Source organism: Nothoprocta perdicaria, unplaced genomic scaffold, assembly GCF_003342845.1.
Source record: "Nothoprocta perdicaria isolate Ctin4 unplaced genomic scaffold, notPer1 scaffold_102, whole genome shotgun sequence".
NCBI classification, from domain to species: Eukaryota; Metazoa; Chordata; class Aves; order Tinamiformes; family Tinamidae; genus Nothoprocta; species Nothoprocta perdicaria.
Genome location: NW_020454117.1, coordinates 102,862 through 126,253, shown reverse-complemented (window position 1 = coordinate 126,253; position 23,392 = coordinate 102,862). Strand labels below are relative to the sequence as shown.

The 23,392-nt window shown below is 46.5% G+C and overlaps 2 protein-coding genes across 3 annotated transcripts in view; both read left to right on the top strand.

The window, feature by feature from the left end:
- The first annotated feature begins 3,629 nt into the window (after positions 1 to 3,629).
- Positions 3,630 to 9,989, top strand: LOC112949507 (OX-2 membrane glycoprotein-like). Its single transcript, XM_026041941.1, has 6 exons — positions 3,630 to 3,711; positions 5,144 to 5,482; positions 6,516 to 6,800; positions 8,568 to 8,664; positions 8,884 to 9,005; positions 9,936 to 9,989. The coding sequence occupies exons 1-5, from the start codon at positions 3,630 to 3,632 to the stop codon at positions 8,993 to 8,995; spliced, it is 915 nt and encodes a 304-aa protein (XP_025897726.1). The 3' UTR covers positions 8,996 to 9,005; positions 9,936 to 9,989.
- A 10,689-nt stretch (positions 9,990 to 20,678) lies between these two features.
- Positions 20,679 to 23,392, top strand: part of LOC112949232 (OX-2 membrane glycoprotein-like) — a 13,983-nt gene continuing 11,269 nt past the window's right edge. The window contains exons 1-2 of one of the 2 annotated variants that reach the window (XM_026041623.1): positions 20,679 to 20,707; positions 23,253 to 23,334. In XM_026041623.1, the coding sequence (XP_025897408.1) occupies positions 23,262 to 23,334 (73 nt within the window). In that variant the 5' untranslated portion in view covers positions 20,679 to 20,707; positions 23,253 to 23,261. Of the gene's footprint in view, positions 20,708 to 20,886; positions 20,903 to 23,252; positions 23,335 to 23,392 lie in introns of those variants that run through there. The other variant, XM_026041615.1, reaches the window with a different exon arrangement.

Here is a 23,392-nt window from a genome sequence, read left to right as displayed (position 1 = left end):
TAAGATCTATTGCTGCTTGTTCAGTCCTCAGCACTGAGCCTCTGCAAATCATCTGAAATAGGAGAAGTGCRCTGACTGTATTTTCTGTTTCATAAATGAGAAACAATTAAACCATACTGACAAAAAATGGGCATATTTTTTGTTTTCATTCTAAATAAACCAGGAATTACTCATACTTTGGAACCCATGCAAAGGACCTTTCATCTTTGCTTACTTGAAGCAGTATGTGAATGAAATAATGAATTCTTATCCAAACTGTTTGCAGATGAGCTCTCTGTTGCACCCTGTTCAGTGTGGAGGAAAAAAAAAGCACATGAATCTTCTGGGAATCCTCAGTTTAAGACCTGCACRGAATACAAATGTATTTTGACTTCCCCAGCTTCTCAGAGATGGCAATCTTTAACATGAACCACTCAAAAGAAAGAGGAAGAAAACTTAGCTTACCTAGTAAATGATTACTTGAAATTGTACATGAAAGGCTGGGTTGCAAGCAGAAGCTCACAGAAAGAACTCCTTTCTTTCTTTCTTTCTTTTTAGGAGAATAAATAGCTCTTTTCTTAATTGGAATGTTTTATTTGATATTATCCTTCAAAAAATTACAAAAAGTCCAGCAKCCCATCATAAACACCCAGGGTTAAATTTTAAGCTTAGGGAAGTTTCTCAGGCCTTGCACCTAACCTGTCTAAAGGAATTTCACTATTTGCATTGAGACTTTTTTTTTTTTCTCCCAACTGCCCATCAGGTAAGGAAAATGAAGTATATTTGTTTGCCAGAGCTRTTGTTTTATAAAAATGAGAACTTTTACACAAAGAGGAGGACAGAGGAAAGAAAGGTCCTAGTAATGATTTTGAAAGTCTTTGCCTATCTAATTCAGAACCATTTTATTTTAAGGATGTTAAAAGTGGTTTCTGTCTTTTTCAGAAACCATTTATTAACAGAAGCAAGGGCTGTAATCTGTGCTTCAGTATTTATCTACATACATAACTAGGTCATTTCTTTCTGAAAATAGACATCTTTATGAAAAAGGATTTCTGACCCTGTCAAGACAATCTGAGAGCAACACTCAAATCTTACCATGGGCTGCATGGAGAAACCAAGACCTCRCTGTAGCACCAGAAGAAAGTGCAGGGTGTCATGAAGGATCCTTTGAGCTGGAGACCTTCTAACTAGGACATAGGGACAGGGACTAGAACAACGTTTTCRTCTAATCTCTTGGTTGGAGCAAAAAGTGACAATTATTTCCCCAGAACATTTTCAAAATAGCACTSTATTAGAAAATAAATCCTTAGAATTTAATGGCTTCTAGCAGAAATCATTTCTCACAGGCTTAGCTTTGTAATGTGAAGAATGAAAAGATTATCCAAGAAGCTCTCCCTTTGACCTATTGAGGTCTTTGACCTATCACTTTTGTGGGCATTAATAGCCTAGTAGGCTTCAGTTGTGTAGTTGATTTAGCAGTTGAGCCAAAAAGAAAATGTGCAAATAGGCTAAGCAGAGGAATTTGAGGGTACTTGGAAAGCCTAACCCTTAAAAAGGGTATGAATAAGTGTCCTCTCTAAGTGGAGTCGGTGCAATTAACCTATGATAGTCAGTCTCTTCTAGCTCTGCCTTTGGTGCTGGCTGGTGTATGATTTTACTGTGATCAAGTGGAATAGGGTTTGGTAAAGTGCCCAGCTAATGCTGGGGGAGGGAAGTTTCGCTGGGTACTGCACTGACTTTCCCTTGGTTGGTTTCTGATGAAAAGTATCAAATCCCAAGATATATTATAGAACTTCCTTACTGTAAGAAAAATATTGCCTACAGGTAATAAGGGGAAAGAAATCTTTAGATAATAAACCTGCTCTAGGAGATTTGAGCAGCATTTGTTATTCTCTAGCACTTTGGGCTCAGCTGTCTGTCTGCGCTTGCCATCAAAAGTGAATGAACGTTTCCTTTATTCTTCACAATTTTATTTACAGACAAGGGCATAAGCAGTGTGTACCTAAGGCTGTGGCAGAGCTGAGAACAAGAAATCATCAGAAGCAGGTGTTAGCAAGCTGTGCAATAACTGTTCTTCTTCTCACTACTAATTCTTAATTTCAGCATGAACGAAAGAAAGAAAGTCTAGGCGTRGAAAAGGAGTGGCCTTTAGATAGCTTTATCTAAAAAGCTGCAAGCTGGCGCAATTCTCTTTAAAGAGACAAATACATCACCCAAGACCTTTGATTAAATGCTTGTAAATGGAAGAATCGCCAGTGCCATTTCTGCTGCCTGCATGGAGAGCTTCTAAGAGCAAAGAGAGGGGGAGCACGAGAGTCCCTGCTCACCACCAAGACCCTCAGAGAGATGCCCGACGGCTCCACGTGCTTCGGGGTGCTCTTTGTGGCCATGTGGGTTCAGAAACACGGTGGGCCCCGTGCCTCCCTGGGGAGCTGCTGGGTTTGCCAGTGCAGCCTCACGGGGTGGCCGCAGGGACGTGCTCGCTGCCTGCAGCAGCCAGGCTGCAGACGCTGTGCGAGGGCTCCCGGGGACATGGGCACTGAAGCTGTGGCTTCCTCAGYGCAGCATTCCCTGGGAGAAGGTGACTCTCGGAGCTGGCTTTTTATTAGTCCCTTTGTGGTCACAGTGACTTCATTGGTGCACTTCCACTGTGCTGTTGGAGCCTTGCTGTGGCAGTTTTTACCAGGCTAAGCACACAAGCTTTTGCTTATACCATGGGTTATTTACAATGATCCTTCAAATAGAGGGAAGATTCAAGTTCAGAAATAACAAAGAAGAACACAGACAGAAAATGTACTATATCTGTTTTGCATAAGGATCTCTTTCCATAAGACATCCTTCTTTTCTAACAGAATAACCCCAAAGATATACAGAGCAGAGGAGGCATCCTTCTGTAGAACCAAAAAGAAACTTCACATGGTGCTTAATCTCACCACTGGATTACTGTGTGGCTAAGGACGGTGTCACACAATTACAGCGAAACACTTACGCAGCAAGCCAGGTGTCTAGCTGCTCCTGACCATTGCTGGGGATGGTCTATGTCACATCCCTTGTTTTCCTGCTTTGGAGCTATGCTAGATACGGGCACACATGACAGAGAGGGGGCAAGGGAATGTCATTCAAAACTGCCCCCTAATGAGATTCCTCTCTTGTAATCTGACTTCTCAGATGGCGCCTTGTTCCTTCCCTCTCCCACCAATAAACATGTGCCCTTCCTGAGGGAGCGCTTTGCACAATGTTTGCACATAGCAAGATACGAACCTGTACAAATCGCATACACTGTGAAGCTCCTCAAAGTGGACTTAACAAGCGGTGAAGAGTGTCAAGCTCTCCTGACCTTTTTGGGGGGAATGGAGGGCACGACTGCTACTCATTTCTCATTGTTTGAGCTTTGAACAAACTCACCTGCAGACTTGATTGCGCAGCCAGGTCAATTACCACCGCTCCAGAATTGCCTCCCTGGACTCTGAAGGGCGGGTTTGCTCCCGGGAGCAAAGCAGTTGTGTGCCCTGCCCATCTCCACTGATTGGGCTATTCTCAGCAGTTTGAAAAGAGGCGCCAAGTCTCCCTGTCTTACCAGGTGGCTTTCTCTCGGAGGGAGCTGGGTAAAGGCAGCAGTTTTCCTGATGCCTTTCCTGCGCTGCCCTGCAATGGTTTTCCTCTGGATCTGCTGTGCGGGGATCTGCTTGCTGCTGCTCTGCGGGGGCTGCCAGCTCGAGAAGCCAGGGATGGGTGAGTGGCAATGTCCCGTTCCCAGCACACTGCTCGCTCTCAGCCTGTGCACCTGCTGAGGAGAGAGGAATAGAAATGCTCTGAGGGCCAGGACCTGCCTTGATGCGTGCCTCAAATCCGGCTGATAACTGCACGTTACGTCTGTGCAGGACACCTCTGACCTCTCTTAGGCAAGTGTGAGTTGAGAGGGTGAACTCCCAGCAAAGTACTGTCCCTTGCAGCACTGAATGGGGAAACAATTGCTAATGTTAGGTTTGGAAAGAGCTTGTTCCCTCGTTTATATGGCAGGTCTGGTCATTCTTCTGTGGAGATCTCCTACTGATTCCATGTCCCTCTGAATGTCTCACTGATGCTGCCCAGAGGGAAGAGGAATCAGCTGGGCTGCTGCTGCTGCTGGGAGAAGGCTTGCACAGACACCTAGCATCTGTTGCTGACGTGCTCAGTGCACACCAAGGGAACAGATTCACGTTGGTTCTGGTCAGGAAAACAAGTTGCTTCTGCCAGTGGGCCTTCCCACTCAGCCACCCCCCTAAGTTAAGCTGCAGAAGTTTGAATCCTTTCTCCTTCAGTTGTAATCCATTCCTTCCCCAGATGCCTCCCACATTTGCTTTCTTTGCACATTTTTGGTAAGGAGGGGAGGGTTGTCTCAAGGAAAGGACTGGGAGGTTTCAAACCTGACACGGTGCTTTAAGCAGCTGAGAAGAAAAGGAGTTATGTTGGTATGGTATCCACTGTGCGCTAGCACAAATTTTCTGCTGAGCATCTCTGATTAGGCTGTGGAGGGGTCGAATTAGAGATGCTCAGCAGTGAGGACCAAATGGTACCTGTGGACCTCATTAGTCACATGGAGGCTGCTCTGTAGGGTACCAGCACTGCAGTCCTCTCCAGGAGAAGGTGCGTGGCCAGGAGAGAAGAGCACTAGGTCTCCAAGAAGCTGGAGGATGCATTTGYCCCATCCCGCCTCCCAGCCATCAGCCTGGATGGTGGCCCCATGTTTCCTCCAGTGGCAGTGCCTGTATGCCAGAGGTGAAACATGTGGAGCGGGCAGGCGAGTCAGTGTCTTGGCTTTGCTGTGGTGTCTGTTCACCCTCAGGGCAAACGGAGAAGCCTAAACACATTGCAGAGCCAGAACTGCAGTCTCTCTCTGGCACTGCTGTCAAGGTGATCAGCTGTTCCTGTGATGCACTCTTGCTCATCACAGCACTGCCTTATGGCTCAGAAATGTTTAGCCCGGGTTTGTGCTGTCAGTCACATACAAGACGTAGGTTTCTCGAGGTGTCCAAGCACTCAGCACTGTGTCTTGGTGGAGTTTCTCATGTCTGAGCTCTGCCAGATGGGAGCTTATCTGGCCAGGTGCTTCAAGGCACTCCAACCTTTCCTGAGKTAACTGAATTCTCTTTTTTACTGATTTTGAGGTTTGTTTTGTTCCTAGGTTTGAAGGAAGCAGTGAAGTCTGAAAATGTTGTTGCAGCAGCCCTTGGGGGAGAGGCAAACCTCCATTGCAACTTCACACTCACAATGGATGTTCTGCAAGTCACCTGGCAGAAGAGAAATGGGTCTTTCTTTGAGAACATAGCCACTTACAGCCCAAACTGGGGGGCGAGACTGATCGGGTCATTCCAAAAGAAGGCATGGTTCAGCAGTGCAGCACTGAAAGCCTCAGCAATCACAATCCAAAATGTCACATTAGAGGATGAATCCTACTACAGATGCATCTTCAGTGTATTCCCTCATGGATCTTTCAGCAAAGATATATGCCTCAATGTCCAAAGTAAGTCTTCCAGTAACACTTCCTTACTTTCTGGCACACTGTATAGTGTGGAGGCAGAGGTGTGTAAATTTTTACCCCTCTACTGCATGAGAATGTTCTATCCAGTAGCATCTCYTCAGTAGGTGTTGTCCAGAACTGCAATATCTTTCCTCAAAGTCAGTGAAGGTAAAGAAGCCAGAAAATATTTTTAGATTTAAAAACTCCAAGTAGAGAGCTGACCTTTTGTCACGGAACGAGTGGTGGCGGAGGTGAGGGGGTGAGTGACAAAATGCACTTCACTCATATGAAAGAAATAATAATAGCATTTATTAATAYGGACAATGATTTCACGAGATTCACTGGCAAGGTCACCTATTATACACTGCATGGACGCTCAAGATAATACACAGTTATCTTGGGATACCCTCCCATTGGGTCACGAGCTTCAGATTGGACCCCATTGCTCTTCAGGCTCCTTCTGAGAGGAGTTTGGGTGTGGCTGGATCCAATCCTAGTCCCAGACCTGGTCAACGGTTTATGACTAAGGGTTCTTGTGCACAGTTACAAAGTAAAGTTAAAGAAATAGAGCGCGCTATATTCACTACCACAAATCTCTTGTGGAAAGGGAGGTTTCTCAACCTCGAGGAGTAACCTTGAGAGGAGTCCTTGCTCAAGGGGAGATCCTGCTGTTCAGCCCACTGCCGTGCCAGGAGAGCTCAAGGGGCTCTCGGGCTGTCCCTGTGTTTATAGGTAAGATGATTGATTTATAGTCATTCTTTCATTTCAGAGGCTCCTTGGCTAGTGCATTAGCTTTACCTCCCCTTTGGGATGCAGCCTTCAGGACTGTTACATTGTGTCTGAGTGGTAGAAGAAATCAGAATGGTGGTGCCTACCAGGATTAGATAAATTGCAGGTGGTTAGCAACTGAACAGGGCTGCATGTAAGGTACAGGTCAGGTTGAGCTGGGAAAGGAGCATATCCGTCACACCTTTCCTGCTTTGACCACTACTTCACCACAGAGGGTAAACAGCACGTTCTCTTTCTCTCCTTTCAGCAGTTTCTGGACTAGTAGTAGAGTATGGACCACACCTCGTTAGTGAGGGCCTCSTCACCGCAGTCTGCTGGGCAACAGGAAAGCCTCCCCCCGAAGTCACCTGGCTGGGTGATGGACAACAGCTTGAGCCCTCTGAAGTACACCGTGTTCTAAATGTAAATGGAACAGTAACGGTGGTAAGCAGACATACCTTTCCTGCCCACCATCTCCAAGCCATGGTTTGCCTCCTGGACCATCCTCAGGGAAGAGTAATGAAGACAATCTACCCAGAAAAAGAAAGTGAAGGTAGGTTSCTTTGGATGGAGCGGTGTGGCATGTGGTGGCGAGTACTTAGGAGAGATATATCTATAGATAGTTTTGTGAAAAGGAAAATGTTCCATGCAGTCACCCATCATCTGGCTGCCATCTGGATAGACACTTGAGATTGCAATAGTGGGAGTGAAGCTTTTCTTAGGTAGATCTTGCTAAATGTTTTTCTATTAGCTTGCTCCTTATGTTGGATGGAAGTTCCATGGTTTGAAAACATCCAGGAGGTTCCATACTTGGTATGTGCACCTCTGTGCAATGTGTATGTGCATATATGCATAAATATATGCATGGATATGTAGCTGGTGGGACCAACTCTCCCRCAGTATCCACAGACAAGTGTACTAGCAGAGCAAGCATCCAGCTGTCAAATGCTGGGGAAGACTATTAWGCATAGAAGAGCGTGGAGAACCTGATCTATTAGAAAGGATGGGAGATGTCCCTCATGATAAAATTTATGATTAAGAAAAGGAAAAGTATGTAAATTAGGAGTGGGAATATTGGTCAACCATCATATGGTGTCGGTCGTTTCCCCCAAGGAAGCTCTGGTGGACTACTTGCAGGGGTGAACAAATAGCTCCTTTAATGCTCTAACTGTTCCCTTTTATGCCGTATCACCCGACCGGACCGCGCCCTGTACTGGCAACAGTCCAGGCACCAGAAGGCCKGTAGCCTCTTGCCWTATATGGTCCTCCAGCGGTCTTCCTCGWGGCTGCCTCCCTGCAGCCTGGTGGCTTTAGCTCCTCSATTTTGTGCGCCTTGTTTTCCCTTCCCCCAACTGCTTCTCAGTTTAACCCTTTCYCTGACATCTCCCCCTTTTTTGTTTTCTTGCAAGTATAACCTTATAATGATATATCAGGGTATTCTTTGGGGCTCATCTAGCTCTGCTGGTTCTGTGGGGTTTCTGATGTCCCATTAAGCCAGTTCCATCTGAGATTTGGTTCCTTCCCCATCTCAACGCCACCGCTGCACCCCACATCCTTAAGTTTACCTTTATTACACCAATATTTTGCCCAGTTTCCTCCAAAGTCGGTCCCATTGACCATTACTGCGTTGTTGCCGCCGGCCCATAACTTACATGTGTCATTACAATTAAACCGCTGATACCGAGCATGACCCGCGACCACCCACCATTCCCATCTGCCGGCAGGCATTCCCACCAGGCATGTGAAAAATGGGGCCGCAGGCATAGCTGTAGGTAGATACATCGTGGTTAAGTTCAACATCTGAGCTAAAGTAACCCATACATTACTCCCGGTCCCTCTTCTTGGGGCCCAGGCGTTGATTCCAAGGGGGCAGGCTGCGATGATGTAGATTGCAAGGCTGGTTTTATCCATCGGGTTAGAATCCTTTAAACTTTCTTTCTCCGTTTTGGCCCATTGTGGATCAGGCATGAATCCRTTCCGTCTCCTCAGGTACAGTAACTCCTCAGTCATCATACGGTGGGTGGACAGATGCCAAGGCGGGAGCCGAAGGCAACGGCCCATCTCTTTTTCCAGAATACTCCTGTAACGCCTCATAAACCTTTCCCTGACACCATCAAACTAGGGAAATGTGAGAAAATGTTGGTATTCACTTCAAAATAAAATATGCTGTTTACCCACCACACTGTTACGTTCTTAAACTGTTCTTTTCTTCAAGAAAGGAAGATTGATGTTMCCTCTCAATCCCAGCCTCTAGCAAAGGACATGAGGAACATACTAACATCCCACCATGTTTGCATGATTTTTCGTGTTGTTTTTGTAGGTGTTCCGAAGAGTGTAATCATCATGGCAGTTGTAACAACTCTGTCCTTCATGAGCTCAACACTTTGCATCATGAAGCTAATCAACAGGAGAAAAAAGTAAGGAGAGCTTCCATTTTCTTGTCAATGGCATCGCTTGCCTGTGTCCCTGGTGCAGTTTAGCAGTATGGCAGTTTGTGCTGCCTGTTGGTGTCTTCTGCAGGCCTGCACAGGATGTACATGTCTATTCAGCTAGTAACAGCAGTCATAAAACATCAAGACTTGCTCTAAAAACCAGGAGATTTCTAAGTGTCACGTAACTTGTTAATGTTATTTCAGGCTGCAGTGTCGCAGAGCATCCAGCACAACTGCAGAAAGCCAAGGCTTACACCAAGATCCTGGGAAACAAGACCASAGCCTGCATACCCAGAAGGACCAGCATAATGTTTAATCGCAGTGAGGTAATTCAAATGCTTAGCATCTCCAGCAGTAATTCAGAGCCCTTCAAAAGTCTTGGCAGTACTTTTCATGAATGTATCTGATGCTTTATGTTACCTGGAAGGTAGCACATCACTAAGATCCTGGGTTTGAATACTGGCAATGGTAGGAGACAACCTAGGTGACAGAGAAAAGTKAGGAAAGCCAATCTTATTCACATCCTTTTGACGCTGTCACACACAGCACGACCCCCAGAGATGTGCCACTTCCCCACAGGTCCACATGAGAACTGTTTCCCTGCCACAAGCTGTGCTGCAGCTGTGTCTCAGGAAGGTCCATCTCACTAGGCAAGTTGCCAAACAGTGATGGGCACCACTGCTGGAGAATTAGCARGTTCTTACAGGCCTCCTGTGGAGCCTTGTGTGGTGACCTAGCACCAGCCATGGTGAAATAACCATGCCAGATGGATTACAGCTATCTGATGTATGTGCCCCATCTAGACTTGCGAAGTGATGGCCAAGGCCTGGAGCTTAACAGGGAAAAGTTAGCCATCATCTAGCTGGAAAGTAGGGGAAAAGGTACTGGAAATGCCAAGGAGGGCAGAGAGAGAAGAAGGAAGGAACTGATGAAGCACTGTGGAGCTTGAGCTCTGTAACTGGCAACCTCTCAAGGATGTTTTCCCAGAATTCGCTCTCCCATCCTGCTGGTCACACAGGCACAAACACGCATGGGTATGACAGGGGCATCCATTGACAAAATTAGTGAGCACAGATGGTAGCTTCTCACTTTCCTTTGACTTTTTTTTCAGACTTGCTCTTCTCCTTTCAAGCTCTTGCTAGTCCTGTTTTGTGGGTAGGACTAGGGTAGGAGCCCTTCTGTTTTGTCATCATTTCTTGCTGGTAGATCATATTGAGCTGAGTCATGGTTACACTGCTCTGATGGTTCTTTTACAGAAGCAAACCCCAGGATCTCCACTTCGCAATAGGTCACCGCATTTGGCAACCTGAAAGAACAAAAACTGCACGCATTTGTTTTCAGAGGAAGCAGGGAACCTGAAGGGTAATGCCAATGATTTGTCTGTGGGTAGAATAAGTGCCATCAGCTGACTACTGAGAAAACAGTGATGGGCTATGCTATGACTGAGGAACAGAGAAAACTGAGRCACCTCTCAGGATGAAAGACTTGTAGCTCAACGGTGTCCTTCGGTAGAAGCAGCGCTCCACAGCCTCACCACAGAAATCAGTTCCAGTAAGTGAGCAGACATTYGGAGGGGAGCTGTGTTTGAATGACTGTGTGGAGTTTACAGTGTTTGAAAGGTGTATTGTCCTTTGTTGGGGGAGAAGAACACGACACRCAGAGTTTCCTACTCAAGTTTCTCCATTAAAAATAAATTTCTTAGCTCCCTCGTTTTATCTCCATCACCTTCTTTCCTTGCTGTTCATAGGCACTCAAGTGTAGCAGAGTGCCTGCTGTCTGGTGTAGCTGGAATATCCCTACCATGGTTTTCTTGTCCTTGCTCTCCCTGGGTTGAGTGGGAGAAGAAAAGCAGTCTTCCCCAGGAGCTGGGATTGAGAAATGGAGGTTGGTGCCCAATGGGGGCCTGAGCAAGCTCTCCAGWCCCAAGGGTCAGGCTAGTGGTCCTAACACAGGGCCCCTGCTTTCTTACCGGGAAGAAATGCCTGGCTCCTGCAGCAGGAGGTGCTGAAGCCTGTGCTCCCGTGCTCTTTCCCTCTCCCACCAGTTACCACCCATCTTGTCATAGAATCATGATGGTTGGAAAAGACCTTCAAGACYATYGAGTCCAGCCATAAACCCTTTGACACCATGCCTACTAAACCAGCTCCCTAAGTGCCTCATCTACATTTATATTTCRCTTCCTAAACTCAGTACAGATCAAAACAGTCCTTCCCCAAAGTTTTCCTTGAAAACATCTTAGGACCAAAAGGCCTCTTTTACAGCCCTATTAACATAAATGATTCTCTGTTATAATTTGAGACAATGCCAGACACTAGAAGTCAACGTTACAAGCAGAACAAGCAGCCAGCTGATGAACCTTRTTGAGCTGGACCATTAGGCAGTGTATTTAAAGCACCTGTCARAGCCAAATTCAGGCTGACACGGAGCCCACATTGCACTGGGCAGCCCCGGCTCCAAGGTGGCCAAGCGGCCACCTGGCTCCCACGTGAGCAACTGAGCTGGGAACATGGACCAGGGAAAAGCCTCCTGCGAGGAGGGTGCCCACCTCACTCTGCTCCTTTCCAACAACACATRGTCACACGTTGCTGTGTGAGGGCTGTGGGGAAGCAGGTGAGGATCGCAGAGACAACAGCASGAGCCTCCCCTCGGAGGTGTGCAGCAGCAGGACAAGCGACACAAGTGGGCACATGAGAAAGGGTTTATCCTTTGAGGGAGGACACTGGAGCAGCTGGCCTGAGATGCTGGGCAATTTCCACCCCTGTGGATAATGAAARCTCACCTGGAGCACCTTGTTTTAGCTGGACCTGCTAGGTGACCTCCCCAGGTCACTTCCAGACATATTCTGTGATCCTGGGTGATTTTTCTCCATCTAAACTATTCATTTTGCTTTCTTTTTTCAGTAAGGCTGTCAAATGTAAGTCTGTGTATAGAAGTCTTTGGAAACATAATCCTGAGTTGTTATTTCGTGCTCTGTTTTGATATTTCACAAGGAATCTGGCAGGAGAACCTGGGTTGCAAATATAGCAAAACCTGTGCAACTATCTCAAGGCACGTATTTCATAAGAACTAGTATTTTTAATGGTTSGAAACGGACAGCTTCCTTTACTGTTGTCTGCATCAGAACATTAGAGGATGAGCTGTGTTACAAGTGGCTTTTCAATGAAGTTACAGAATCTTTTCTAGCAGTTCAGTTGGTGGCGCAACCTCAACGCCAAATACTTTTTTATAATAGCAGAGTACCCTCTAGTGGGACAGAGCAGAAATGAAAGTAAAGAATTTGTCAKTCATGAAAATGAAACACTTGTGTGTTTGTTTGTTTGTTTTCTGTTTGGACTTTCAGATAGACATCTTGGTATGCAGGAAAGCTATCCCAGCTGTTAKGAAAGCACAGGCAATGTCTCTTTTTTCCTCACATTGTTAACTTTCTCTGCTTGAAAATGTGGTGCTCTATGTTGTGAAAACTGGCCAAGATATGAAACTGAAAAACATTTAGCATTTGCTTTGTTTATAGAGGAAAGTTTGAAATAGCRAAAACATGTGGCTTGCGAGTGGACGTGAGTTCAAATCATTGGCAAAATATGTAGCAGATCCTCAGGTCCCGTTGGATCTCCAGGAAGAGTTTGTGAAGTGAGCTGGTCGAGCATTTCTGACAGCTGGTAAGGCTGCATGAACCTCATAGTTAAGGGGAGCACTCTAGTTCATAAGCCCACAGAGAGAATGGAGGGAGATCCGCAGAGCCTACAGAATTGATGTAAGCCTCCAGTCAGTGATATATTCTGTAAAACTTACCACTCTTTCTTTCACTGGAAACTGTGCCACTGATTCTAGTCTTAGTCTAATTCTTTATTTTCCTTCCCTGATAAATAATAAGACTGAATCATATCATTTTCCTTTAAWCTTTTAATAGGTTACTGTCTCAAATGGTTCTGGTTAAAAGACATAATCAGTCCAGCAATCAAAGACAGAAGTAGGAAACCTGTCAACAGTAAAGCATGGGGAAAAGGAAGAGTAAAGAAAATAATTCATTATAGAAGGGACTTTCCTTAATCAGCACAAGTAGAATTGCGGGGGAAAAAAATAAAAGGAGCTGGAACAAAGAACTCTCCACATTTTAGGATCTGAGGTTTCTACTTGCTTGTTTTCTCAACAAACTTCAAGGGCTCTCTTAAATCAGAGAKTCAGTGTTGTACTTGCCAGCTCCAAAGAAGCCTTGGCAAAATTTGGCAGGCATGGCTGAACTGAGCTAGGAACTTGCAGAGGAAAAAAAAAGTGAAACAAGCTCAGAAAAATATTTTTGTGTATTTTTCTTCTATGATTAATATAAAAAGACTTTTACYTTTTGCATCTGCTGGTCTGCTAAAAGAACTTTCCATTTAACTTTCCATTTGTCCCTGTCCACTCCAAGTTTACTGGTAGTCTTCACCGATTACTTAAGACCTACCCCTTCCTTGCCCATCTCTAGTTTCCTCCCAAGGAAGGAAGAAGCCCTCTTCCTTTCCAGGTTCTCTTGTTGGCATTATTCATCAGATCTAGCAGCTCTGTTCTGTACACTCAGATACTTAGAACAACGGGGAAAGAAAAAAATAAAACAAGCAAAAAAATGCACATTTAATGTATGGAGGAGCCCAGGAGGGCTCCAGAAATGTGGACATAGGCATAGCAAGCACCATCCCATTCCTTGGGACAGTTTAATGGTAAAAAGGCCATGGATATCTGTGCCTTAAATAAGGAGGGCTTTGGACTCATACCTAGGCTTTCTTGACTGCTCTAAAGGAGATAATTTTGAGCAGATAAATCCAGATAGTTTTGGTAGGGGCTTGAACCTGTCTGATGTCCAATTTCTATCTTCACCCTCTGCCCAGAGCATGGATGATTTAAAACAGGAGGCTTMCTTTTCCTCTTAGCCCAGCAGGAAGATATCAGACGACCACTCCCTAGGATATAAAAGATATGGCTACAAAGGGAAGTGCTCAGGGACGKAGGCCTGTGCCAGGCAGCCTCTCCTAGAGCAGCTAAATAGGCGGCAAAAGCCACAAAGTGAAGGCACAAGCACAGGGGAGTGAGGGAGCCTGAGGACCAGGCAGCTCTGCTGCACCATGCAGGGCTAGCAGGGAAGGCATCCCAATCCCACGGTATAAAAGCACAGCCCCCAAGCGACCAGGAGCGTGGTGCGGCCAGCAGGGTGTGCTGGGTCAATTGCCACSGGCAGGGTGTGCAGGCAGGGAGCAGTCACTCTCTTCTCACCTTACCCTCCCTCTGGCTCCCACCTCCTGCCCCTCTCAGGAGGAGAGCTCTCCCCACAGTCATTGGTCTATAAGAAGAACCAGCCACAGCCACGGTCTTCACTCAGCAGAAAGCCAACCCCAGAAAGAAAGTGGCAACACAGACTGAGTTGCCACACGTACATGCATCGGTCCAGGTCCCTGGCTGCAGGGAGAATCACACAGAATGGTTGAGATTGGAAGGGACTTCTAGAGATCATCTAGTCCAACCCCACTGCTCAAACCTTCTTTGGTGATTAAGGAGAGGCCATTGGTGTGTTACTAGTACTTAATWTTCTGATTTGTGCAAATTAAGAAAAAAATATTCCAAGGTGATGATAACATTTAGTAAATGTGTTATATAACTTTCAATGAAGCTTTGCAATAAAGCACAGAATGGTTAAAGTTGAAGAGGACCTCTAGATATCACCCAGTCCAACCCCCTGCTCCAGCCGGGACACCCAGAGCACGGGGCACAGGGCGGCATCCAGGCGGGTTTGGAAGACCTCCAGAGAAGGAGATTCCACAGCCTCCCTGGGCAGCCTGTGCCAGGGCTCTGTCACCCTCACAGTGCAGAAGTTCTTCCTCACATGGAGATGGAACTGCCTGTGTTTCAACTTGCACCTATTCCCCCTTGTCCTATCACTGGCCACCACTGAGATAAGCTTGYSCYATCCTCCCTACATTCTCCCCTCAGATATTCATACATATTAATCAGATCCCCCTCTCAACCGTCTCTTCTCCAGGCTAAACAGGCACCAACTCACATAAGTCTTTCCTCGTACGATAGGTGCTCCRCTCCCTTAACCATCTTTCTTGCTCTCCACTGGACCCTCTCAAAGAATACTTCAAGAATRCTTCACTAATAGGCACTGCATGAATCCCCCCAACACATGCAGTAACTTTGCTATGAACTTCACCGTGGAAAAACCCAATTCCTTTAGTCTGCCATTGCATATCCATTTGTCATCGTCTGGGACCCTCCTTTTCAATGCAAATAATGTGCTTACACCCATATAAATCAAGGCACATCCATGAATGATACCTGTTCATCTGAGCTGTATACTGGGTCTGAGTTTGATCCACTGATCCRGGACAGAATATCTTTCATCCATGTGGATCTGTAGGCATTATGTTGCAAGTACCACAATGGATAATCACTAAACAGGAAGGAAAGTCACATTTTCAGTCTCTCCCATTTATCTCTCTTTTACCTGGGCTCTGTAGTTCTTGGGGATCAGCCTTAGCAGTAAAGACAGAGGCAAAGAAGGCATTTAGCATTTCTGCCTTCTCTGCATCCTCCATCACTAAGGCATCCTCCAATTCAGCTGCAGGCTAACATTTTCCCTAGTCTTCCTCTTGCTGCTGACCTATTTATAGAAGCCCTTCCTGTTGTTCCTGACATCCCTTGCTAACTCTAATTCCAGAAGGGCCTTGGCCTTCCTCGTTGAAAATCTGCATTCTCTGACAATGCGCCTATATTCTTCCCATAAACATTCTGCTCCGCCTCCCCCCWGCCCGGTCCCAGTCAGGAGGAGAGCTCTCCTCACAGTCATTGCTCTGTAAGAAGAACCAGCCACAGCCATGGTCTTCACTCAGCAGAAAGCCAACCACAGAAAGACATTGGTRACACAGACCGAGTTGCCACTCGTACGTGCATCAGTCCAGGTCTCTGGCTGCAGGGAGAAAACTATGGAAAAACCATATTTACCACTGAAACATCACTGAAACATGGTGGGACCACTGTCATGACTGAAGTGCTGCAATGGATAGCTACAGACTTTTCAGAAGGGACAGGCAAGGAAGGAAAGGAGGTGGGGTATCCCTGTATGTTAGGTAGTGTTTCAGTTGCATGGAGCTCCAAGTGAGTGATGGAAAAGTCAAGTGATAATGAGTCAGGATCAGGGGGAAGGCCAACAAGGCTTATATCATAGAATCATAGAATCCTTAAGGTTGGAAGAGACCTTTAGAGATCATCTAGTCCAACCTCCCTTCACATGCAGGGTCACCTAGAACACATGGCACAGGATTGTGTCCAAGTGGGATTTGAAGATCTCCAGGGAAGGAGACTTCACAACCTCTCTTGGCAACCTGTTCCACTGCTCTGTCACCCTCACTGTCAAGATTTTTTTCCTTAAGTTCCTGTGGAACTTTAGATGCTTCAGTTTGTGGTCATTTCCTCTAGTCTTCTTGGTGGCCATCACCGAAAAGAGGCTGGCCCCCTCCTCCTCACTGCTTTCCTTGAGGTATTTATAGATCACATCCCYGCCTCAGTCTTCTCTTCTTCAGGCTGAACAGGCCCAGCTCCCTCAGCCTTTGCTCATAGGGCAGATGTTCCAGGCCCCTGATCATCCTCGTAGCCCTGCACTGGATTCTTCCCAGCAGCTCCACATCCCTCTCCTGGGGAGACCAGAACTGGACACAGTCTCCAGATGTGACCTCCCCAGGGCTGTGTATAGGGGGACGATCACCTCTCTCAAACGGTTGGTTGAGAGTCTGCTTGACCAGCATATCTTCTAGTGGGAGTCTGCTATAGGCCACCCAACCAGGATGAAGAAGCAGATCAAATATGCTATAAGCAGCTGGCAGAAGTCTTATGATTGGCAGCCCTTGTTCTTGTTGGGGACTTTCATCTACCAGATGTTTGTTGGAAATAMAATACGGCAGAGAGGAAACGATCTAGCAGGGTGCATGGAGTACATGGAAGGTAACTTCCTGCCGTATTCACAGCTGGTAAGCAAGCCTARCAGAGGAGGAGCTGCACTGGACCTGCTCTTCAGCAAAAGAGAAGGACTGGTGATAAATGCGGTGGTCAGAGGCTCTCTTGGGCATAGTGGCCATGAGATAATAGTTTCCAATTCTTGATGAAGTTGGGAAGGGCGTCAGCAAAACCACTACCTTGCACTAATGGAGGGCAGACTTTGGACTGTTTAGGASATTGGTTGGGAGAGTCCCTTGGGAGACAGTCCTGAAGAGCCAAGGGGTCCAGGAAGGCTGGACATTTCTCAGGAAAGAAATCTGAAAGGCATAGGAGCAGACCGACCCCATGTGCCAAAAGATGAGCTGCCAGGGAAGATGGCCAGCCTGGCTGAATAGGGAACTATCAGTGAGACCTGGGGAAAAGAGCTTACCACCTTTGGAAGAAGGAAGTGTCTGCCAAGCCACTCTTCACCATCTAGCAGCAATCCTGGTATGGGGACACAGGAGAGGTCCCAGATGATTGGAAACTTGTCAATGTGACAYCCATCTACAAGAGGGTTGGATGGAGGATCTGGGAAACTGTYAGCCTGAGCGTGGTATCAGGGAAAGTTGTGGTGCAGATCATATTAAGGATGATCACACAGCATGTGTGTGTCAACCAGGAGATCAGGCCCAGCCAAGACGGGGTCATGAAAGGCAAGTCCTACTTGGCCAACCTGATCTCCAAAGAACAGATGACCCACCTAGTGTATGAAGAAAAGGCTGTGGGTGTGATCTACTTAGACTTCAGTAAGGCCTTTGACACCATCTCCCACTGCCTTCTTCTGGATAAGCTGGCAGCTCATGGCTTAGACAGCTGTACACTTTGCTGGGTGAAAAACTTCCTGGATGGCCAGACCCAGAGAGTGGTGGTGAATGGAGTTAAATCCAGCTGGCAACTGGTCACGAGTGGTGTTTCCCAGTGGAGAAACTGTTGGAGATGGTCCTCTTTAGCATCTTTATTGATGATCTCAATGAGTGAATTGTGTGCACCCTCAGCAAATCTGAAGATGACACCAGTCTGGGAGGAAGAGTTGATCTKCTTGAGGCTAGGAAAACTCTACAGAGGGATCTGGACAGACTGGATTGCTGGGATGAGGCCAACCATATGAGGTTCAGTAAGGCCAAGGGCCGGGTGCTGCACTTTGGTCACAATAACCCCATGCAGTGCCACAGGCTTGGGGCAGAACACCTGGAGAGCTGTGTGGCAGAAAAGGATCTGGGAGTGTTGCTTGACAGACAGCTGAACATGAGCCAGCAGTGTGCCCAAGAGGCCAAGAAGGCCAATGGCATCCTGGCTTGTATCAGGAACAGTGTAGCCAGCAGGACCAGCAAARTGATCATCCCCCTGTACTCAGCACTGGTGAGGCYGTACCTTGACTACTGTGTTCAGTTTTCAGACCCACTGAGATGCTGGAACGTGTCCAAAGGGCAATGAAACTGGTGCAGGAGCTGGAGCACAGACCTTACAAGGAATGGCTGAGGGAGCTGARGTTATTTAGTCTGGAGAAGAGGAAGCTCAAGGAAAACCTTACCCCTCTCYACAACTACCTGAAAGAAAGTGGTAGTGAGGCTGGGGTTGATCTCATCTCCAAAGCAACTACTGATAGGACAAGAGGAAATGGCCTCAAGTTGTGCCAGGACAGATTCAGTGGTTTGTGGTTGGTCTTGATGATCTTGTAGGTCTTTTCCAACCATAATGATTGTATGTTTCTGTAACTCTAAATCAATTGGTCTTCACCAACACAGAGGAACCCAGAAGACACTGCAAGGAGGGCTCCACAGAGAGCATCCCATGCCCTCCTTGCTACTTCGGCTTTGTGCTTTTGAGTGTGAAACTGCATGTAAAATTAGCTTGCCTGGAGATTTCTGTATAATGAAATCAACTTCCACGAGATTTTGAATTGAGCTTTTACACAAGCTTCTCTCGGCCTCATGTCAGAAATAAGATTTTTTTTTCATTCATACTGCACTGAGGATCCAGAAAAGAATCACCTTAGACCTAGTGCTCAAACCTTCTTTGGTGATTAAGGACAGGCCATTGGTGTGTTACTAGTACTTAATACTCTGATTTCACAGAATCACAGAATATTGAAGGTTGGAAGGGACCTCTAGAGATCATCTAGTYCAACCTTCCTGCTCAAGCAGGCACACCTACAGCATGTGGCACAGGGTGGCATCCAGGCGGGTTTTGAAGACCTCCAGAGWAGGAGACTCCACAACCTCCCTGGGCAGCCTGTTCCACTGCTCTGTCACCCTAACRGTAAAGARGTTSCTCCTCACCTGGAGACGGAACTTCCTGTGCTCCAGCTTATGGCCATTACCCCTYGTCCTRTCGCTGGCCAYCAGTGAAAACAGCCTGTCCCCTTCCTCCCTGCATTCTCCCTTCCTGAACTTATACCTCTGAGCCGTCTCTTCTCCAGAGAAAACAGGCCCAGCTCACTAAGCCTCTCTTCGTACGGGAGATGTTCCATTCCCTTAATCATCTTAGTTGCTCTTCTCTGGACCCTCTCGAGAAGCTCCACGTCCCTCCTATACTGGGGTGCCCAGAACTGCACACAGTACTCCAGGTGCGGCCTCACCAGAGCTGAGCAGAGGGGCAGAATCCCCTCCCTTGACCTGCTGGCAACATCCTCCTGATGCAGGCCAGGATCCCGTTGGCCTTCTTGGCCACGAGGGCACACTGCTGACTCATGGTTAACTTAGTGTCAACTCCCAGGGGAGCTGACACTAAGAGGGACTTAGACTTAGTTGACTTAGTTGACTTAGAGGGACTCCCAGGTCCCTCTCCGCGGAGCTGCTTTCCAGCAGGTCGACCCCTAATCTGTACTGATGCCTGGGGTTATTCCTCCCCAAGTGCAGGACCCTGCACTTGTCCTTGTTGAACCTTATGAGGTTCCTCCCTGCCCAACTATCCAGCCTGTCCAGGTCCCTCTGGATGGCAGCACAGCCCCCTAGAGTGTCAGCCACTCCACCCAGCTTGGTGTCATCTGCAGACTTGCTCAGGGTGCACTCCSTGCCCTCATCCAGGTCATTGATGAACAGGTTGAACAGCACCGGGCCCAGTACTGACCCCTGGGGGACACCACTGGCCACAGTGTGTGCTAATTAAGAAATTAAAAACAGATTTGTGCTAATTAAGAAAAAAAAATTCCAAGGTGATGATTACATTTAGTAAATGTATTATATAACTTTCAATGAGGCTTTGCAATAAAGCACAGTATGCTTAAAGTTGAAGAGGACCTCTAGATATCACCCAGTCCAACCCCCTGCTCCAGCCGGGACACCCAGAGCAYGGGGCACAGGGCGGCATCCAGGCGGGTTTGGAAGACCTCCAGAGAAGGAGATTCCACAGCCTCCCTGGGCAGCTTGTGCCAGGGCTCTGCCACCCTCACACTAAAAGGGTTCTTCCTCACATGGAGATGAGGCTTCCTGTGTGATCCATTTATACCCATTAACCTCTTGTCTTGTTGCTGGCCTGAAATGCTGTCAGAAGCATAAAGTATTCACGACCCAGTATCTGCAAATGTCACTGCTCTTAACTATCTATGCAGTTTGTTATTATTACTGTGTTCTTATCTGCAGCAGTTCCAAGAACAATCCGTTAATTTTGTTGATGTTAGTAGTCCTGCAGGGGGAAAAAAAAAAAAAAAGGAAAAAAGGGGAAAAAAAAGATAGCAGTTTGGAGCTCCTGATAATAACACAAAGACCGGAGGAGGAAGGCAGCCTGCTCCTTCCTCCTAGCTTCAGTGCTTAGAGAAAGAAAACCGTTTTCAACACATTCGAGAAGCAAGTGAGTGCCGGCAGATGCTGAACTGCGTGTGCGAGTGGCACTGTGTTTTTAAAATACATTATTATCCATTGAAAAGAGCAGGACATGACCCACAACAGCCTCTCCTATGCTGCTTTTTTCCATCATTAGCCCACGATGGGCCAGGGCAGCCGGAGCTCGAGTGCTGCTCGGCCGGGGCGGTGCCGCGGCAGGTCGAGTGCTGCTCGGCCGGGGCGGTGCCGCGGCAGGGAATCGCGTAAGTAAGGGCGGGCTTTGCCTGTTTTTTGAATTTTTGTATGTTTTTGAGGTTTTTCGTTTGATTTCTTTTTCCTTTTTAACGCGCGTTCAGTTGGTGCGCGGGTCGCAGCCGGGGCCGCGCTGCCGGAGCAAGCGACGGTCCGAGCAGCACTTCCACGGCCGCTGGAGCGCACGGGAAGCGGAGGGCAGCGCGGTAAGGGGCGCAGTGGGTGGCAGGGCCCTCTCTGGGCCCCCCGAGCTGGCGGGTATCGTGTGGCAGAGGAGGAGCGAGCGCGGCGCGCCTGGCCCAAGTGCGCAAAAGCTCTTAAAGGCTGCTTGAACAGACCCCAAAAAAGACTGCTGAAGGGTTTTTTTTAACTCCTGTAGCTTGCGAAAAATACCGTGCAGTTTTAGAGGCAGTTTTCCTCTCTTTGGAAAGAGGAAGGGCCRTTGTTTATTTCTTTCCGTCTTAACGTCTTTTTCTTTTCCCTCCTAATTTCACTAGAATGGGCCTTTGACTTAGAGGGATTCCTGTTTTCTTTGTTCTGTGACCAGCCCAGCTGCGAGATCTGCTGGTTCCTCCTTGTGGGACATCTTGTAGTTASGCATGAAGGAATCTAACGGTCGCTAAAAGGGGTAGCTTATTACTGAACGGTAGCTTATTACTGAAAATTTAGCATATCTTCCTGTTGTATGTAAAAACACTTGTTGAAGTGTAAAAGCACAACTTGAAGTTTCTCTCTGGTCTTTTATGCCGGCCACTGATTTTGCAAATGTTTAGGAATACCAGTCTGGATATTCTAMAGAGCTTTATGCGCCACCGTCTGACTTTGCTGGTGTTTTCTTATTTTTGATTTTGTGTTTAAGTCTTTATGTAGTCTTTATTCATGCTTCATAACTGTGGAGTGGCTTAAGGAGTTGTTTTGACTCCAAGGATTTAAAATATAAGGGCATGCTACCTGAAGGGTGCATAAGTGTCAGGTGCACAAGTTTGATGGGAACATTTTTAAAGTGCAGTTTTCTCTCTTCCTCTTACTTATTCATCATCAGTTGCTTTCTAGAGCAGTATAATAACACAGAACACCCTTACAATTCATTTAGTCTTCTGTTTATTGCATGTTATAAAAAAAAGCATGTAAGAGTTGTTTTTTTTTCTGTGTTTTTGATAGGAGACATTCCCAGGAAGCTGACATTCCCAGCCTTGCTGATATTGGCACAAAGTTCAGGGATTTGTAATAATGTGTTTACAAAATTATTTTTGGGCAAATATTTTTTTCTCCATATATGGTGCAAGTTTCAATTTTAGGCAAGTTATTCACTAAGGAAAACAGAAGCAACCTCTCTTCTGCCCCTTCCTCTCCTTAGAAATAATTTCTGTGTAGCAGGTGCCTCGAAGGTCCCTCAGTTTGTGCTACTTTGAGCAGACAGAGAGTCCTGAAGCTCTCAGAGAAATTACTTCTGATTTATCCTTTGTGTGTTACAGCTCTGGCTAGTTCTGGGGCACCCACCCCTACATCAGGCTTTTTGTGGAAGCCTCAGGGCACCCTGTGCACTTGTCCTCTCTGTAAGATGTTGCAACAGTCATTGATATAATTATCCATTACGGTTAATTGATAAATTAAGGTAGGAGAATGTGTGGGGGGAACTATTTCTCAGGGGCTGTCTGAACAACTCTTCTGTTGCAACAGCTATCYGGATCCTTTCTGAACCTCTGCACAGCTTGAACCCTTGCAGTGATTACAGAAACTCTGTGTTAATGGGTCCCGTCAGTAAACTGTTTATTGCATTATCAAGACTTTCCCTTGGTTCATCTGAAACACTYCATTTAGCAGTTAAATTAGGTGTCACCTAGTGTTGGTACTGAAAGAAACATGAATAACTATTTCTGTTCCTCTCCTGCCAGTAAGGTTTGTATAGACCTTTTTATCTCTATCACAATGAGAGTCTGTATAATATTTTAATCTGCTTGTGTGGGTCTCTGCACTACAAGTCGGGGTTTCAAAGATATTTTTAAAAAGCAAAAAGCATTTTTAAATTAAATCCACTGCTTTATATGCATGAAGCCATATAAGCCATTCAGTGATTTAATATTCATGATAAAGTGCTCTTCGGAAGAGTAAGCTTCAGCTCTGACACTAAGCTATTACACAGGAAGAGTGGTCAAGCATTGGAAGAGGCTGCCCAAGGAAGCGGTGGAGTCCCCATCCCAGGCAGCATTCAAGAAATGCATAGATGAGGCACTTCTTAGGTACCTGCTTTAGCAGGCTTGATGTTGAAGGGTTAGACTCGATGACCTTGAAGGTCTCTTCCAACCATGATTCTATAAATGTGAGTCCTTGAGGAAAAATTTGTAAAATGAATGCTTTTCTAATTTACATCACATAATACTTTGCTGCTTCATCTAGCAATTTATGTGTTGTGTAGCAGGACCTGTGAAATTTGCCGTCTGCCACTCATCAGTACGTTCTTGTTAGGTGGCAAAGCAACAGTAACACCTTTGAAAGCTGGTGTCAGTGGAAGATGATCTGTTATTAAGTCGTGCATCTCTTCTCATCCTTCTTCAGGTGAAGGTGATGCTGCCTTCCAAAATGACTTTCCAGGCTCTGTTTCTGAGTCTGTTTGGCATTGTGCTTGGAGAAGCAAGTGGTAAGTTGGATTTAATCTTGTTCCCCTTGTCTTAAGAGTCCTTAACTCTTAGGTTAGA